Below are 18,767 nucleotides of genomic sequence, written 5' to 3' on the forward strand. Positions count from 1 at the left end.
CCCTAAACATACACATGCACGCATGCACAAGCACACACACGAACACTAATGTTTAATGTAGAAAAATTAGAAAATACAGTGAGCCACAATACCCCTTGGTAGTTACATCCCTTATGTAGTCCTCTCTCATACTAAATCTAGGCTGGAGAAAGTGATTCTGGGCCAGTTCTGGTCTAAATCTTAAGAGAGCCTGGCAGCTTCCTCTGTGCCCTTTGGAGCCCTGAGTCCAGCATAAGGAGTCAGGCTACCCTGACGTAGGGAGACTTGCGGTGAGGGAAAGACCCCAAGGCCACCTTGTTTTGCTCCCTGTTTTATCTCACTAGTGCCTAGATCAGAGCCTGGCAAATAGTTTTTGTAGAATGAATAAATGAATGAATGAGTGAATGTGCGGATAATAGGGATGCCACTTGACTTTGTCCCATCATGACCTGTTCTAGTCATCCATTTCTCAGTTAATATGACATTACTAGACAGATGAAATGAAAATGGCTTGTTTTGTTTTTGTTGGTGAGAAATTTGATAGTGGTGATATTTTTATTATTTTGGGAAATTAATTTTCATGTTGAAAATTGAACCAAAGTTATACTGGAGAAGAAACAGATTTTTTTTTTCTGTTTTTTATGGTAAAAGGTGCTTTAAAAAAAAATCAATGATACCCATTATGCCTATCTCCTTTACAGTGGTATACTATAGGAAAATTTGGATCTTCTTTCAGTTTCTTGGTTATGTCTTAAACTGATGATGGTAATTTTTAGTACTAAACTTGTCATATATTATATGTTATATGTGCATGTATTTACCCTCTCAAATTTTCAGTTTTCTATATGTTAGGAATATGACTAAGTTTTAATTTTAATATAATTACGTTGTTTTATTTTATAGGTCCATTCAAAAGCTAGGTGAATTAAATATTGGAATGGATAGCCTTGGTAATGAGGTGCCAGCACTCAACCAGCAATGTAATGGGAACAAAGGCAATGGATCTAATAATTCTTCCATCACTAGTTTTTCTACACCATCCCAAGACTCTAGTCAGAGATTAACACATGATGCTCCAGATATTCACACAAGCACTCCTAGTAATCCTGGATCAATAAATCACATACCTTTTCTTGAGGAATCACCTTCTTGTGGAAACCAAATGTAAGTGCTTTACTTTGTTAGACCTGGAAATGTTAACTTCATACTAATAAATAAACTTGGAAAGTTGAACTTCTCTTTGGAGCCTTACAAATGAAAGTTTTTACAGTTTATTACCTACCAAATTGTTTTTTCTGATCTGCCTTCATTTATCTATATTCTCTTATACTAACTTCTGTGTCTCTTAATAGTCTTTATTCTCCTATTTTTCTTTTTGCTTTCTTACCACCACCAAGGCAATTCTGTTTTTTTTATAAGCCATCTTACTCAGAGGTCATACAGTTTTAGGCTTTATTCCTCCCCAGTTTTTTCCCTTGCCATTGGTACCTTTCAACAAATAATCTTTTAATTCACAGACATCCAGGGCACAAGAAGATGTTTTCTGACATGGTGGAATGATTGCAGCAAGACAGTATTGGCAGCTCTGGTAGTTACAGCAGTTGAGACTTCTTGCATATTTATGTTTTCAGTAGTCAGAGAAAAATTTTCATCTTGTTATCAGTAGACAAGTGTTAATTTATGCAATGGGAATAGTTGAGCATTTTCTTCCTCTATTATAACATTAAACACCTTTGGGAGTAGTTTGTTTTAAAATGCATAACTTGCTTTTGGCATTTGGATGTTTACAGGAATTAGCTTTATACATTTAGTATCAAAAACTCTAGTTTTATACTAAAGAATATAAGTTTATCTAATATTTGCTTCTTTATTACAGTTCCTATAACACTTGTTTTGTGTACCCCCCAAACTAGAACTCAAATTTTAAAATTGGTTTTTATTTTTATCAAAGTAATATACATACATGGTTTAAAAGGACAAATAGCACTTCAAGGCTTAAAACAAAACAGAATCCCCTCTCTTACCCATCTTTGTCCATGACTTCTGTTTCCAGTAGGCTGCCATTTTCAACCTAGTTAGCTGTTTCTTTTGCTATGTATCTCCACATTTCTGAATAATCTGCTTCTATTGCTGTTTTTATTATCCCTTGATTCCCTGCCAATTAGATTTAGCTACCATACCTTAGCCACAACACATTAATTTTGTCTACACCTTCTTCTAATATACATCAATTTTTGTTTAAATCGGTATTCCGTGTTAACATTACTATGGCCATGTAAATGTTATTTACAACTGAGTCATATAATATGAATATATTTCCTTTCACAAAACTTTTTTGTTTTTCATGGGGGGAGTAATTGCCTCATTTTTGGTGTGCATGTGTATGTGTATACATGCTTAGTTTTCTTGGTACTAAACTATCTGCAGATGCTGTGACAGAACTGTAAAATCATAAAACTCCTCATTACAGTAAAAAATATTAGGTACTTTCTCTTTCCATTTTTTTTTTCCCCCTGGGAGACACCCCTCCAAGATCACTCCTGGTTCACTTTATATTCATTGCTTCTAAGTCATTTTATTCAGGCCTAGAGAGTCCTGGGACTTTCCTTCACCATTCTCCTGGGAGTTTCCTTTGCCTGTTCCCTGTATTGGATCCCCTGTTTTAGGATCTCATGTAGTTTTCTGAAAACAGGTACATCAGAGTAGAAGTTTCTGAGATCTTGCATGTCTAAATATTTCACATTTGACTTGTTAGTATAGCTGAGTATAGAATTCTAGAATGGAAATCATTCCTCAGAGTTTCGGAGTCATTGCTACATGCTCACGTACATATTGAAAAGTCTGATGCCATTGTGATATGATCCTTTGTATGAGGACTGCTGCTTTTTCCACTCTGGGATTTTTTAGGACTTTGTCTTCCCTGATGTTCTAACACTTCATGATGATACACATCAGAGTAGGTCTATTTTACTTCATTTTGCTGGATATTTCGTGGGCTCTTTTAAGCTGGAAACTTAAGTGCTAGAATATTGAAAACATTTATGTAGCAATTTTCTTGCCTCCATTTTCTATTGATTAATTTTTTCTGGTATCATTTTTATTTTCTAAGCTCTTTCTTATTCTCTAATTTTCCTTATATTTTTTAATAGATATTTTTCTTGTTTCCTGGATTCATTATTTCCCCTTATATTTCTTAGGATTTTAATTATATTTTTGTAGCTTTTGTTTCCTTAATTGTCTTCCTTCTTCCAAATACCTTTCTTGTTTATTTTAGTCTCCGTTTTTTTTGTTTTGTTTTGTTTTGTTTTTGGCTGCGTTTCACGGTTTGCAGGATCGTAGTTCCCCGACCAGGGGTGGAACCTGGGCCCCCGCAGTGGAAGCATGGAGTCCTAACCACTGCACCACCAGGGAATACCCTAGTCTCTGGTTTTTATTTAGGAGGCTTTCTTCAAGCATTTGACTATTGGGAGTGAGGCGTTTTTTAAAAAAGCTGATTGGAAGGAAGGGCCACATGTATGGATGCATGTGTTTACCTGTTGGCCTCACCAAAAAGTGATTAAATGGAAACATTGTTTTATTGTGGGACCCTGAACTGTCCAGTTTCTGTTAGTCTTTTCTCATGGGCCAGATAATTTTTCTAAAGAGCAATCCAGGTTCCTGCCTGGGTTAGGATTTAAGCATAGCAACCAGGATTCTGGAACTAAGCAGGGAAAAGGTAGTTGGCATCTGACTATAAAATTTGTGAACTTTGACTTAATCTCTTTTCTAGAATGACTTCTCATTCCTTCCTTACAACTAACTATGCTTTGTGTTATGGAGTCCAGAGCCTCTTAACAAATGGCTCCAGAGAGTAACTATGACTGGAGTCAGTGGGTGTCATTTGCCAAAAAAATAAATATTAGAGATTGAAAGGATAAATTAGTTTCTGTTTTGATATTCAGAGTAAACTGTACTTGAATTTCTATTCACACAGCTCATCAGAACATTCGGTCATTAAGCCACCTCTTGGAGATTCTGCAGGGAATCTGTCAAGATCAAGAGGGGAAGAGGTAATACTTAGGGGAAGGAAGGTTCATTATTTTTATATTTACTTGCAAATTTTGTCAAGGAATTCTCAATTTAAAGAAAGAACAATAGTTCTTTGTTCATTATTATAGTGATAATATAATGACTATGACTAGGAATAGTCATTATTGTTAATGCTGGTAGTTACCTCAGGGTAGTTGAGCTTTCACTGAGTGAAGTGAAGGGGTTGCCTGGCAAATCACATTTTGAGAGTATTCATATTAATTGTCCAGTGGTGATCTTGGCGCATGAGCTAGGGCTGTGTCACTACTCTCTGAACCCTGTGGTTAATTAGTTAAGGTATTATTATATCTTCACTCCTTTGGACTTCTCATCAATGCATTTGTTTTTTGCTTTGGAACCAGATATCCTTCCCTAACCAGTGTACACCTTCACTCTATCTTATTTTCTCTAGTTCAAATTTTTACCCCATAAACAATAATTATTTCAGATGCTTATGGGGCCAAACAGGTAACATAAGTGAATAAAGTTGACTTTTTTTGTGATAAGTACATAGGAATATTTGTCCCTTGCACAAAGAAATATGCTGGCCTAGTGTTTCTAGTTCTTTTGATTTTCAAGAAAAGCTAGAAAGTTAGATTTTTATGTGAAATCTATTTTTTCAATGGCAACAAATTAAAAAAAAATTTAAATACACTGGAGAAGAGCAGGTAAAGTTAATTTTGGCTCTGCCACTTCTGCTGTAAAGCAACCCTTAGTAATTATTATTAATGTGCTATCGGCCATTTAATCAATTAGTCATTCCCCTCCATTTTTCTCTTATCTACCCATGCTATTCATTTGGTAAATAGTCACCTTTCTTGTATATGGATTAATGGAAAATGTAGTATTTCTAGTCAAATTGATATGAATAATACAAGAATTCAATTCAGTTACGTAAGACAAACAGAGTGTAATATATTAGGTTTAACTCCTACTCCCCCATGAGGATGTATTGCTGAATACATTAAAGTTTGGGTAGGGAGATGCATAGTCTCTTCATTGATATAATCACTATGGATTCTAGAGCTCTCAGCATACAACCAGAGCTGAAGTGATTTGCCTTTGGAACGTATGAATGTCAGGTGCATACGCAAAGACAGAATTTGGTTGGGTCTGTGCACCACACCCAGCCTGGAGGGCTCTGTTCCAGGTCCAGGGTCCAGTCCTGGTCAGGGTAGCAGGGTGGTTTCAAATGATACCAATAATAGCAGTCACCAAAGCTTTGATACAGAGCTGTTTCAACTTGCCTTCCTCAGAAGAGGGCTGTGGACAGACAGGTTGACAGTTTAAAATAGAAATGAGGCTGAAATTAAATGTTCTGATTAAAATCATTTTTACAGTTTTAAAAGGGTATTTTACAATTTGAGTTTGAAATATTAAAGTAGTCATTGCTGGAAATAATGGCAAACTTTTTTTTTTTTAACCCTAAAATGATTAAATAATAGTGTTTTATATTTCCTACCTTTAGAAACATGAACAGTTTTCTGTTTTTGTAAGAACTATGCATGTGGACTATTTTTTTCCTTGACAGTTAAAGAGAACTTAATATGGGAATGCATATTCTTATATTTTGTCATAGTAAGCGAAGAAAAACTTGAATGTCTGTGATCTGTGTGAGCTTAGATTAGCAATGAGTAGCAAAAATAGAAAAATTGGGCTTAATTTGGATTTGCCATTCAAAAGAATGTATGATTGTAGATAATGAACATTAAAGTGATGAAGTGAATAATACAGTTCAGATGAATTTAAAATGAGATAAGGACAAATTCTTTCAAATTCATGTTTTTATAGAATGACTTTCATATTCATTCTTTCCATAGGATGACAAATCAAAAAAGCAGTTTGTTTGTATTAATACCCTAGAAGACACACAAGCTGTTAGAGCAGTGGCTTTTCATCCAGGTGGTGGTCTGTATGCTGTCGGTTCAAATTCAAAAACTCTGAGAGTATGTGCCTATCCAGAAGTAATTGATCCAAGGTAAGGATAGATGATTATTGGCACATTATTGTGCCATTCTTACTTTAGTTTTTAATTTAGCTATATGGTCCCTTTTTTAAGAATTGCCATTCAGTAGTGTTTAATTTTTATTTCTTTTCCTTTTATTAAGCTTTTACATTTTTGTTTTCAATACTTAGGAAATATACATAAGAATCATCCATTAACTTTTTTTAAAAAATTAATTAATTAATTTATTTTTAGCTGTGTTGGGTCTTTGTTTCTGTGCGAGGGCTTTCTCTATTTGCGGCGAGTGGGGCCACTCTTCATTGCGATGCGCGGGCCTCTCACTATCACGGCCTCTCTTGTTGCGGAGCACAGGCTCCAGACGCGCAGGCTCAGTAGTTGTGGCTCACGGGCCTAGTTGCTCCGCGGCGTGTGGGATCTTCCCAAACCAGGGCTCGAACCCGTGTCCCCTGCATTAGCAGGCAGACTCTCAACCACTGCGCCACCAGGGAAGTCCCCCATCCATTAACTTTATAAGTTGTTTTTCATAAAATGTTTTTCATTAGGCCATTGTTCACTCAGTAGTCTAGTTTTCTTTATTTTCATGGTTTTTGTTAATTTTTAAAAAAATCTGCAAGATCCTTCTATTCTAGCTTAATTACATAAAGACAAAGTATTGCTGGTTGTAGACTTGGAGAAAATATAAAATGTCTTACACTACAAAGAAGTATTAGGTTGAACTATATGAAATTGCTGATATTTGACCATTTTGACCTAGAAAGATTCAATTTTCATTCAGTCAACCTAATTATGATTTTAGTCTCTTGTTTTAACAGATTATGGGATTTGAAAATAAGAGATATATCTCTAAAGGCATATGTCGCAAAAAACCAGGCACATGACCTTATGTATTAGGTGTACAACTAATTCTTTAAAGTTACTGAGAAAGCATATACTTTAGATATAATCTCACAGAAAACCAAATTTGAACTCTTTTTGTCAATTTATTTGTCAAGGCTTTTACTATCAAAATAAATAGGCATTATAAAGGTCAAGAACTATTTGGTAGATTTTGTGGTTAGAGAAATGGCCACAAATGGAATAGTTTTCATACCAGTAGACAAAAACACTCAAACAAAACAAGCTACACATCTTTAAAAATTTAAAAATAAAAAGCAGTACATGTCATAATACGTTTTGGAAACTTTTTACAACCCTTAGGCTTTTTTATTATAACCCCAGAGAACAGAGGGGTGAGATTATTTATTTGCATTTTTTGGTATATCTCTGTATCTGAAACTAGAAATTTAGGCTTTTGGACTGCAGTAGCATTTAAAGGTTGGGAAGGGGAATAGGGATCATGTTAGATGATAGTAATATAATTTATTGGTGCTCATTGTGTTAGTTAAGTAGGATTATATGAGAGAGAATAGGCAGAATTCCAGATCAGGGTGTGGAAAAGAGCAACAGTTATGTAGGCAGAGCCAAAGACTTTGTATATTTAAGGTTAATCTGATCTTAAATTGACTTTCCTCTTTTGTATTTCTCATGCTGGCACAGATGTTTCATAGACTCCCTTGAAGAAACTGATTTTTATGAAAATAAATTCATCTATTTAACAAATATATTTTGAGCTCCTTCTATGTGCTAGGCTTTGGGGATAGTTGTGAGTAAAACAAACATGTTCATTGACCTATGGAACTTCTGTTTTAGTGGAGAAGATGGATATTATGGAGATAGGCACACTAATAAATGTAATTATACATTGTGGTAGGTGCTATGAAGAGAAAGTACAAGGTGCTGTAACATAGTAAAACGGGAGATGAGGGAACTGGGGAGTCAGGGTAGGACCTCTTTGAAGAAGAGGTGTTAAAGCTGAGATCTGAGGGTGAGTAGAACCTAGCCATGTGAAGAGAAGGGAGAAGATAGTAATTAGAGGGAACATGAAGTGAGAAAGAGCTTGGCTTTTTAAGGAACCAAAACAAGTTCGGATCGGCTGGAGTATTGTGAGCTGTAGTGTGATGAGGCTACAGAGATAGATGTGAACTATATTATGCAGTTTTGTATACATTTTGGATTTTATGGTGAGTGCAGTGGGAAGCTGCTGAAAGTTTTCAGCAGAACAGTATTGTGATGTAAACTCTGGGTCAGATGGCAATAAGATTGGATGCTAGGAGAAAGGTAGGAGGCTGTTGTCAATGGCTGGTGTGATGGCAGTGGAAAATGGATGGAGGTAAAATCCATTTAAAGAAAGAATTGGTTGGCCCTGGCAATGAACTGGTTGTCCAGCTGAAAAGAGAATCTTGATCTGATTTATTTTCTCTATCACTATTAAGTACCTTGTAAGTGTTGAAGATTTATCAATATTCTTATTTTTTAAAAATTTCTTAATTATGAAAATTTTAAGCATACCCAGAAGTAGAGATTAGTACACTGAAATGCATTTGTCAAGATTTTTGTCATATTTCTTCATCCTTTTTGTTTACTAAAGTATTTTAAGGTAAATCCTGGATATGTCATTTCACCCTTTAGGATGAATTTCCAAAAACATGTACATTTTCTTACATAGACTTGATGTTATCATTATACCTATAGTATCTTAATATTAGTCTATGTTTTAAAGTACAGATAAGATGCTACTACTCCACTAAACCAATGTTATACTCCCAATAAAGGCCAAGCTATCGAGGAGCATGGCATTTAGGACCTTCCCCAGCTGTGCTTGCTGCTCCTCACCCATCATGTCTGTCCCACTCAGTCTTTGGAATGCCCCAGGCTTCTCCCCACCAGTCCCACAGACTTTTTCCCATGCTGCATGCTGGGCTGGTCTCCCCACTATATTTTATCTTCACTGAAGCAGTTTTCCTGCCTTCATCTTTTTCTGTAATAATTCTCCCTGTCCTTTAAGACCTAGTACCTTGTATTGGACTATAATATTTATACTTGCTTTACTGTATGTGGGTAGTCATGAAACATCTCCCCCTGCCAGATATTAAACTCAGGACAGAGCTCTTGCCGCTTTTATTTTTTCTCTGTCCTTTTCTCTATCCTTTGCCTTCCCCTAGCCCCAGGCAATTGCTCATATTATATGTTTAATAAATGTTTATTGAACTTTTTGAATTAGAAGCATCATTAGCTCTTTTTAAAATTCTTTTGGGAATTGAAAGATATATGAAAATATGTGAAATGAAGACTTAGAAAATATCCTCTTCCCTATGTGGTCTGAAATAAGACTTAAGATTAGTATAATAATGGTTAATAATTTTACTTTTGGATTTTAAATATGCTTTAAATTTATTTCATCTAAGAGTTTGAAAATTGTTAACATATTGTCTGATACTTTTTTTGCTCCCTCCCTCAAGAACAACCATAATGCAGAACTTCACATTCACTTCACATTCATTAACCTTAGTAAGCAAGAAATTGAAATATCTTTTTGCGATTTTTCTTTCTAGTGCACATGACATCCCTAAGCAGCCAGTGGTACGTTTTAAAAGGAATAAACATCACAAAGGATCCATTTACTGTGTGGCCTGGAGTCCTTGTGGACAGTTATTAGCGACAGGATCAAATGACAAATACGTCAAAGTGCTGCCCTTCAATGCAGAGACTTGTAATGCAACAGGTAGGGGCCGAGTATGTAAGCAGTAGCTTGCCAGTGTGTTCTTTATGTTTCCCCATGTGTGTCTCTGATATAGCTCTGTATTATTTTTAGTAAAATCTAAGAATATACCATTAAGAATTTTTTTACATTCTAATTGCTTGCGTTCATGAGGCATTATCCTTTTTTAACCAGTTCTTACAAGGTGGCCAGGTGGTGTCTAATCCTCAGAAAATTTTTGTCATCAGAAAAATAACTTTTAAATAACTTCCAGAATTGTATTAGTGAATATTTTCCAGAGAGTATCTGTTTTTTCTTTCATTTTCTTTGGGATAAAAGCCAAGAAGGTAACTCTACATATAGCTCTGTTTTAGTGATGATGATAACCTAGTCGGTATTTTGATTTCTTGAAGTTTTTTACTCAGTAAAATGAAATTGATTATTATATCAATTCCAAAATGAAAATATAAACCATACCATTCTACCGTTCTACTACTCTTGGTCAGTTTGGAGGCAGTTTAGCAATCTCAAATTATCACAGTAAGTTGAGCAGCGTCTTTTTTTAAAATTCTTATTGCTGTTTCAGGACCGGATCTGGAATTTAGTATGCATGATGGGACAATCAGAGACTTGGCATTTATGGAAGGCCCAGAAAGTGGTGGAGCTATTTTGATAAGTGCTGGAGCAGGGGATTGTAACATTTATACAACCGATTGTCAAAGAGGACAGGGCCTCCATGCTCTGAGTGGGCATACCGGTATGTGATATCAGTCTCAGATGCTACTCTTCTTTTTGTTCATCCCATGCTTTTCCCCCCTACGCATTTTCATTAATGGGGGTATATTGCATCAAAAGGGATTTCTTCAGGACAGGAAATTTTTATTTCAAAAATCTAAATTGTGAACTTTGGATAACAACACAGTAATGATAGCTCACATTTTCCTTTACTTAGACACATAATTCCTTAATTTAATCCTCACAACAATCTTATAAGGCCAGAAGTTCTATCTCCATCTTATACGTGGAAAAGGCAAAACTTGAAAAAGGCAAAATGACTTGCTCATTATCTTACTGCCAAACATGGCAGAACAGGTCTGTCCCTTCCAAAGCTGGTGATCTAATCCCACAATCCTGTGCTTCCTCTTTGGAAAATTTGCCCTAATTTCAAATGATAATATCTTTTCAGTACTAATTATGATGTCCTGAAATATTTGACTCACCAAAAAAGGTTAAGTTTATAAAGCATGGTTTTGATGTGCCTTTTACTGAATTTAATTTTTTGAAAATTGCCAATATATTTGATATATTATATATAGAAAATCCCTGCCACACAGTATATTTGATTAACTAGATTAGACGTGCTCAACAGTTAAGGAGTACTTAGCTTTGAATGTGTTATAGAAAAATACTGTTCCACAGTACTCACTGATTATATGATCTTTTATAGGGCATATTTTAGCGCTTTACACTTGGAGTGGCTGGATGATTGCGTCTGGTTCCCAAGATAAGACTGTTAGGTTCTGGGATCTCCGTGTACCAAGCTGTGTTCGCGTTGTTGGCACAACATTCCATGGAACTGGTAGGTTTTTTGGAATGTAAATAAATTTATATGAGAAAGAAACTTTATAGATTGCACTTACTTCTTCTCCCCTGCAAAACATGTTAAAAAAAAAAATAGGAACAATAGAAACTAACTACTTGGCATTTTATTGATTACCTTAAATTCTTACAAAATGCTTTCATCTGTTACTTTATTTGTAAAAATAATATTCAGCTAAGGAAACCAAGGCCTGAGGAGATTAAGTATCATGCCCTAATTATTCTGTTAGCAGGGTCGTTTTAGAACTCAGACCTTTTTAAAAAAACATTTTTTAATTGCATACACGTGGCAAAAATTGAGCAAAAGGGTGTAAAACATTTTCTTCCCACTCCTGTTTCTTGGTGTCTTTCCCTAAGGGACCAGTTTCTTATTTATTCTTCTAGGAATATTCTGTAAGTATATAAGCAAGTAACTCCAGTCAAACTAAGCTACCTATCCTTAAACATTTTTATTCCTTTCCTTTAAACATTTTCTCATGTAATTCCTCCTGATAGCCTCTTCTTTTCTCTATCAAAAATTCAAGCAAAGATTATTTCTAATTACATATATGTGTAATACATGTAAACACATTCTCTCTTATTTATACTGTTTACTATTCTTCAAGCTCTAACTTATGTCCCTTTTTTCTGTTAAGTCTTCGCAGGCCACTTTGGTCTAGAGTAGTGCTCTTCAATCTTATTTTCATTATCGCTTCCCCTAAGGAGAAAAACAAAATTAAATTTTTTCCTAACAAAAGAAATTAAATACTAAGGAATGAGATTTTGGTTTGGTAGGGCTGAACTTCGAAGGGCTACAAACCATTGTTAATATTTAGGATTTTTTTGTCCTCTGAGAACCATTTTGCACCCCCATGGAGGCATTATTCCGTGGCCTAGAGTCAAGGGTCCAACCTGTAGACTCAGAGCTTATTTTTTGTTCAGTTCCTGTTGGCAGTTAATCATGTGTTGCTTAGAGATATTTCCCACCCTGTGTCCTAAAACATATTTTGTTATTTAATCTTTTGTTCCCCCAACTAGACTCTGAGCTGGGTATGGGAGAATTTCTGGACACTTACCCAGCAGTGAAAACACTGCATTAGGAAAAGTGGCTCATCTATTGCACTATAGGTAATGCTGCTCCAGGGGGTTCTCCCAAAGGACAAAAAAAAGGAGCTTTCTCATGTCTCACAGAATCTTGCTTCATATATCCTCTAAAAAAAGGATGCAAGTATTTATTGGTTGACAGTTTGGATTTTTCCATAACTGAACAGTATTGATAAGCTACATTAAATCTTTAGTGTATGGTTCAGTGAACATAAGTAGCTGTTGCAGTTTAGCTATATTGATTTTTGCATATCGAACCTTCCATTCCTCCTGCTATACAGGCAGTGCAGTGGCATCTGTAGCGGTAGATCCCAGTGGCCGTCTCTTAGCCACAGGACAAGAAGATTCCAGCTGCATGTTATATGACATAAGAGGAGGAAGAATGGTACAAAGTTACCACCCTCATTCCAGTGATGTTCGCTCTGTTCGATTCTCTCCTGGAGCTCACTACTTGCTAACAGGATCCTATGATATGAAAATAAAGGTGACAGACCTACAAGGTGATGGAAATTGACCTCTTTCCTTTTTTTTAGTCTTTCCTATTCTATTTGGAATCTTTCTTTTATGTTAATCTAGTGTGATTGACTATACAACATTTTCAACTTTTAGTTTTATAGCTTTTACTGAGCAAATTACTTGGTAAATGTATTGAGAAGAATTGTAACAAATTATTAAATTGAGCGAATAGTCTTATTTTTATTGTTAAACAGTTTTTAAAATATTTAAAAGAATCAACATTTTTTATACTGAATCATTTTGAGTTCAATGATGGTAGATGTTAAAATATACATTTATGTATCAATACTCCTGCTGCTACTTTAAAATAATGTAGTGTATAATCGGTATAATTATATCTTCAGTATCTAGTTTTGTTTTTAAACGTACATTAAGCAAATATTTACTGTGTACCAACTATGGACAGACAGAGAGATGAATAAGACAGGTAACTTTCTTCCTGATGGAGCTTACATTTTAGAGGTCAGTAAAAAGCAAACCAGTAAACTGTAATTTTAGGTATTGGCAAGTGCTGTTAAATGATTAGCAAGGCAGGAGAGAGTGACAGGGTGGCTAGGGGAAGACTGTGCTGGGCAGGCTAGAGTAGGTCTCACCAGGGAGGTGCCATTTGCACAGAGACCTGGTGAGAAGAACAAGCTGTGCCAGGACCTTAGGAACAGACCATAGCACGGTCAAGGTGCTGAGGCAGGAATGGATTTGGCTTGCTCATGACACTGCAAGAAACCAGTGTGGCTGGAACTTAGTGAACCGAGGGAGAGAGAAGCAGGAGAATAAATCAGAGGCAGGGTTTTGTAGGCATTTTAAAAAGCATAATAGGAATCCTTCGGAAGATTTAAAATAGGGAGTGATACGGTCTGAAAATTTTAAAAATAATTTTGAATTATAGGGAGAGTGTGTAAGTATAAATATCTGTGAGGAGGCAATTGGACCAATTCAGGTGGAAGATGATGGTGGCTTGGACTAGGGTTGTAAAGGTGGAGGTAGTAAGAAGTGACTGAATTACGGATGTATTTTAGTTTGTTTCTGTTAAGTTTGCGGAGTGAGGGAAAAAGGAATCAGTGCTGATTCCTAGGTTTTGGGCATGAGCAAGCAGATGATACCATTGAGATGAGGAAGACAGGTAGGGAGAGGAACAGGTTTAGGCAAGAAAATCAAGAGTTTGTTTTAAACAAGTTACACTTAAGGTGACTGTCAAGGCAGTCAAGTGAGATGTCAAATAGCTGTTTGTCTACTAGTCGAGCTCAGGTGAGAAGTCAAGGTTGGAGATGAAATGTGCATGAATCTTAAGTATATAAATGGCTGTGGTAGTATGGTACTAGGTGAAATTTCATAGGAGATGAGGTATACAGGGAACAAGAAATTTGAAGGCTGACTGTTGGGATTCACCAAACTTTAACTCAGGAAGAAGAGGACAAACATCAAAGGAGGCTGAGGTGCAGTGGCACTGAAGTCAGGGAGATATCAAGGGGAGAGAGTTTCAAGGAGAGAGTGGCAGCCGTGTCATGTTGCTGTGTATATGTTACCAAATACTGCTCACATAATTAGGTCTTCAGTAATTTAAACTGTTTAAACTTTTCAGTGTACTATATTAATGTATTAGGCTTTTATATACTGTAATGTCTTAAAGTAATAGGAAGTCTATGAAATCTGTATATATTTTGTACTGTAAATCAAATCTCTTTTCTTTAATTTAGGAGACCTCACTAAACAGCTTCCTATCATGGTGGTGGGGGAACACAAGGACAAAGTCATTCAGTGCAGGTGGCACACCCAGGATCTTTCCTTCCTGTCGTCCTCTGCAGACAGAACTGTAACCCTCTGGACGTACAGTGGATAGAGTACAGCCAATGTCAGTCTATGCAGTGAGGGCACAGACTTAAGACTACTGAGTTGTGAACATTACAGATTTGAAGAACACAGACTGACCTGGAAGGTGGCTTAGCACGAGGAGGCCCCTTATTACCACGTATCCCTGTGATAGGAGCTGTTGGGTGGTGTTATTCTGCAGTGCTTTCAGTCTTCCATGTGAGCTCGTGCTGCTGTGACCTGCTATATGTAGTCTTGTTGCCAAAGTCTGCGGAAGAGCTCTTATGTTGTCAGTGTGCGCTCTAAGTCAAGGTGGCTGATGTGTTTACAGTTTAGTATTAAATGCATTCCTTGGTCTTCGCCTAAATGACAGTTTTATATACACATTGAAACTGAACTATACTTTAAGCATATTATTACATGTAATGCAACCAAGTTCTACACAGATTAAACATAGATATTCAGAAATTACTTTTGCTTTTCTCACAATCCCATGATATTGTATCACTTGTCAGCTAGAGATCAGAATTTTATATGTCTCCCCAGAGTTAACATTGTTGTTTTAACTAAGGATCACTATGGAGTTTAAAAGTGGGTGGAAAACTGCTTCTTAGTTCATTATGTGGTATAGGCCTTTTCTTTTTTATTAAACCCAGGGATAGAATTACTCTTTTGTCACATTATTTTGTTTCAGGCTTAAACGGTAAATGTGTTTGCTTCAGAAACTTGTTAATTTCAATTTTTTGGATGCAACAAGATACCTCCCTTCTAAACTGTACTGTAGGCAGAGCAGCAGCGTTATGTGATGCAACACTTGATGGTACAGTAAATTTACCGGCTAGCAGTTTTCCTCTTCAAAATTAAAAACTTTGCCATAGACTATAGCATGGCTTGAAATGCTATGTCTGCATGATAATTTAAAATGGAAAATTTAAACTTTGCACTCCAAAAGCTTATTCGGATTCTTTTCTTGCACTGTTTTGTGTAATGCAGAATAATTATTTTATTTCTATGGCATTGTAGATCCTAACATTTATGTATCTTTATTTTCATAATGTACAGTAATTTTACTTTAAATTATTAAATAGCCTATTTTATTTATTTCAAATGAAGTTGAGTTGGTTCTAATTATTGAACTGTCTGTGCACTGTATGTAGCAAGCATTTTTCATCTATTGTATACAAGTGGAAAGGGTATTAGAAGTGTAACTGTGCTATTATTTCAATAAAGACCTCTTGACACCTTAAACTATTCCTGTTCCTCAGTGTCGGTGGTTTTCAGTTTAGAGTGTTGTTTTTTCCAGTGTACTTGGAAGTAGTGTGGTCCAGTGGATGAACCCCACAATCACCTTCTTAAGTTTCTTTTTAAATTTCTCATAGTAACTTACTTTTAAATCCTTCACAACTGTATTACTTTTGTGTGTCTTCTCTTTTATTCACTATCTAGAGAACTTTATATACTGAATGTATTGTAAAAGTTAATAGAAGCTGGGCAAAATATATAAATTCTAACTTTGACTACAAATACATTGAATTGAGTACTTCAGAAATAAAATATGATTAGCTTGTGGATATTCAGTAGTACAGTTTTCCTACCTCTCAGGCATGCAGAAGGGAATTCTGCTAAAAACAGGCCACAGGCTCCTTTAATTTACTTTTTCATACTTAGTTTTACACATTTTAGATACTATAGCAGGCCATTAGTGTTAATTTAAAACTAGAAAAAAAGGGCAATTTCTTGATGTAGACCAGATCAACTTCATGGTAAAAAGTGTTCATAAAATTATGTATTCTACCTCCATCACTGTCAAGGAGAAAACTTTAAGATCCTCCCATATGTTGGGTATTTTTACTTTGCAGTGCATTAGATATAAGCACTAGAAATTATCTTACTTATTTCAGTAACTGTCTGGTTACATATGTCCTTTTTCCTGTGCCTCCACACTGTCTTCTGCATGGAGGTGAATAGATTCTTGGAGGTTCATGTGAAAGAGAAAATATGAGAACTGAGGTATCTCTAGTCTCTGAATCCTCTGTTGGGGGTTCAGGGAAGGAGAGTGGGGATGGGAGGGTGGTGTAGAAGTTCTTGACTTCTCCCTGGCAGAAGCTTCAGAGGTCTGATTCAAATTTCACTTTTTAAAAAAATGTTATTTTTAGTTTTATTTTTAATTTTTTTGGCCATGCTGCACAGCTTTCAGGATCTTAGTTCCCTGACCAAGGATTGAACCCGGGCCACGGCAGTGGAAATGCCAAGTCCTAACCACTGGACAGCCGGGGAATTCCCCAAATTTCATTTTTTTAATGTTTAATTATTTTTTAAAAAATTGTGATAAGCCAAAGGACATAACAGTGAAAGGGCAACCCATGAAATCAGAGAAAATACTTGCAAATCATGTCTGATAAAGGATTAATATCCAGAATATATAAAGAACTTCTACAGCTCAACAACAACCAAAAAAAAAAAGTCTGATTAAAAAATGGGCAAAGGTCTGGAGCCTGTGCTCCGCAACAAGAGAGGCCACGGTAGTGAGAGTCCCGCGCACCGCGATGAAGAGTGGCCCCCGCTTGCCGCAACTAGAGAAAGCCCTCGCACAGAAACGAAGACCCAACATAGCAATCAATCAATCAATCAATCAATCTTTAAAAAAAAATGGGCAAAGGACTTGAATAGACATTTCTCCAAAGAAGATAGACAAATGGCCAATAAGCACATGAAAAGATACTCAGTATCATTAATCATTAGGGAAATGCAATTGAAAACCACTGCACACCCAATAGGATGGCCGCTATCAAAAGAACTAAGTGTTGGCATGCATGTGGAGAAATTGGAACTCTTGTGCATCGTTGGTGGGAATAAAAAATGGTGCAGCTGCTGTGGAAAACAGTATGGTGGTCCCTCAAAAAACTAAAAATAGAATTACCGTTTGATCCAGTAATCCCACTTCTAGGTATATATGCTCAAAATAATTGAAATCAGTGTCGCAAAAAGATATTGTACACTGATGTTCATAGCAGCATTACTCACAAGAGCCAAAATGTGCAAGAAACTGGAGTCCAACAGATAAATGGATAAACTGTGGTATACAATACAATGGAATATTATTCAGCCTTTAAAAAGCAAGGGAATTTTGATATATGTTACAACATGGGTGATCCTTGAGGATATTATGTTAAGTGAAATAAGCCAGTCACAAAAAGACAAATATTGTATGATTCCACTTGTATGAGGTACCTAGAGCAGTCAGAGTTATAGAGATATGAAGTATCTTTGGTGTGCAGGTGGCTGGGGGCAGGGAGGAAATGATGAATTGTTTAAGGTGTACAGTGTTTCACTTTTGCAGGATGAAAAGATTCATGGAGATGGTGGTGATGGTTGCACAACTATGAATGTACTTAATGACACATCTGTACACTTAAAAATGGTTAAGATGGTAAATTTTATGTCAGGTGTATTTTTTAAAAAATATTTATTTATTTTGGTTGCTCTGGGTCTTAGTTGTGGCATGCGGGATCTTTTAGCTATGGCCTGCGGACTTTCTTAGTTGCAGCATGCTGACTCTCAGTTGCAGCACGCATGCCGGATCTAGTTCCCCACCAGAGATCCAATCTGGACCCCCTGCATTGGGAGCACGGAGTCTTACCCATTGGACCACCAGGGAAGTCCCTGTCCGGTGTATTTTAATTTAAAAAAATTGTGATAAGCAACACGCACACTCAAGTGTACTACATGATATACCAAATTTTAACTCACTTTTAAACTTGCTGCCAATAACTTTTGCGTACACCTCCCATTTCTTCCAAGTGTGTAAAACTCATTATTTCCTCTTTGGAGAATTTTTCTGAGCTTGCAAGGCCAGTAAGGGATAAAATCAAAAGAAAACTTACTATTTCCAACTACCACATAGCGTGCACTCCCCCACCCCTCCCCAGTACCCAATACTTTAGAACTACTGTTTGTCATTCATTATGCCCCATTTAAAAAATTATACTCAAAACAGATTCCCGGGTTTTACTGCAAATGTTACACATTCGAGAACTTATAAAATAAATCGATACTAAGAAAATACGCTTCGTATCCGTTTTATATATTCGGCTTCCATGTAAGCCTTCACTTGCAGACTTCGGCTGACGAGGGTAAAAAAAAAAACTCTGGCCTAAAAACAAGCCGACGGGG

The 18,767-nt window shown here is 36.2% G+C and overlaps 1 protein-coding gene across 3 annotated transcripts in view; it reads left to right on the forward strand.

The window, feature by feature from the left end:
* Nucleotides 1-15,842, forward strand: part of WDR47 (WD repeat domain 47) — a 65,236-nt gene extending 49,394 nt beyond the window's left edge. The window contains exons 9-16 of one of the 3 annotated variants that reach the window (XM_082383450.1): nucleotides 883-1,143; nucleotides 3,953-4,028; nucleotides 5,868-6,025; nucleotides 9,445-9,614; nucleotides 10,177-10,347; nucleotides 11,038-11,169; nucleotides 12,554-12,772; nucleotides 14,483-15,842. In XM_082383450.1, coding sequence (XP_082239576.1) covers nucleotides 883-1,143; nucleotides 3,953-4,028; nucleotides 5,868-6,025; nucleotides 9,445-9,614; nucleotides 10,177-10,347; nucleotides 11,038-11,169; nucleotides 12,554-12,772; nucleotides 14,483-14,625 — 1,330 coding nt within the window. In that variant the 3' untranslated portion in view covers nucleotides 14,626-15,842. The remainder of the gene's footprint in view (nucleotides 1-882; nucleotides 1,144-3,952; nucleotides 4,029-5,867; nucleotides 6,026-9,444; nucleotides 9,615-10,176; nucleotides 10,348-11,037; nucleotides 11,170-12,553; nucleotides 12,773-14,482) is intronic. The other 2 variants (XM_082383451.1, XM_082383452.1) reach the window with 2 other exon arrangements.
* Nucleotides 15,843-18,767: the final 2,925 nt, after the last annotated feature.

Source organism: Balaenoptera borealis (genome assembly GCF_965194805.1).
Source record: "Balaenoptera borealis genome assembly, chromosome: 1".
NCBI classification, from domain to species: domain Eukaryota; kingdom Metazoa; phylum Chordata; class Mammalia; order Artiodactyla; family Balaenopteridae; genus Balaenoptera; species Balaenoptera borealis.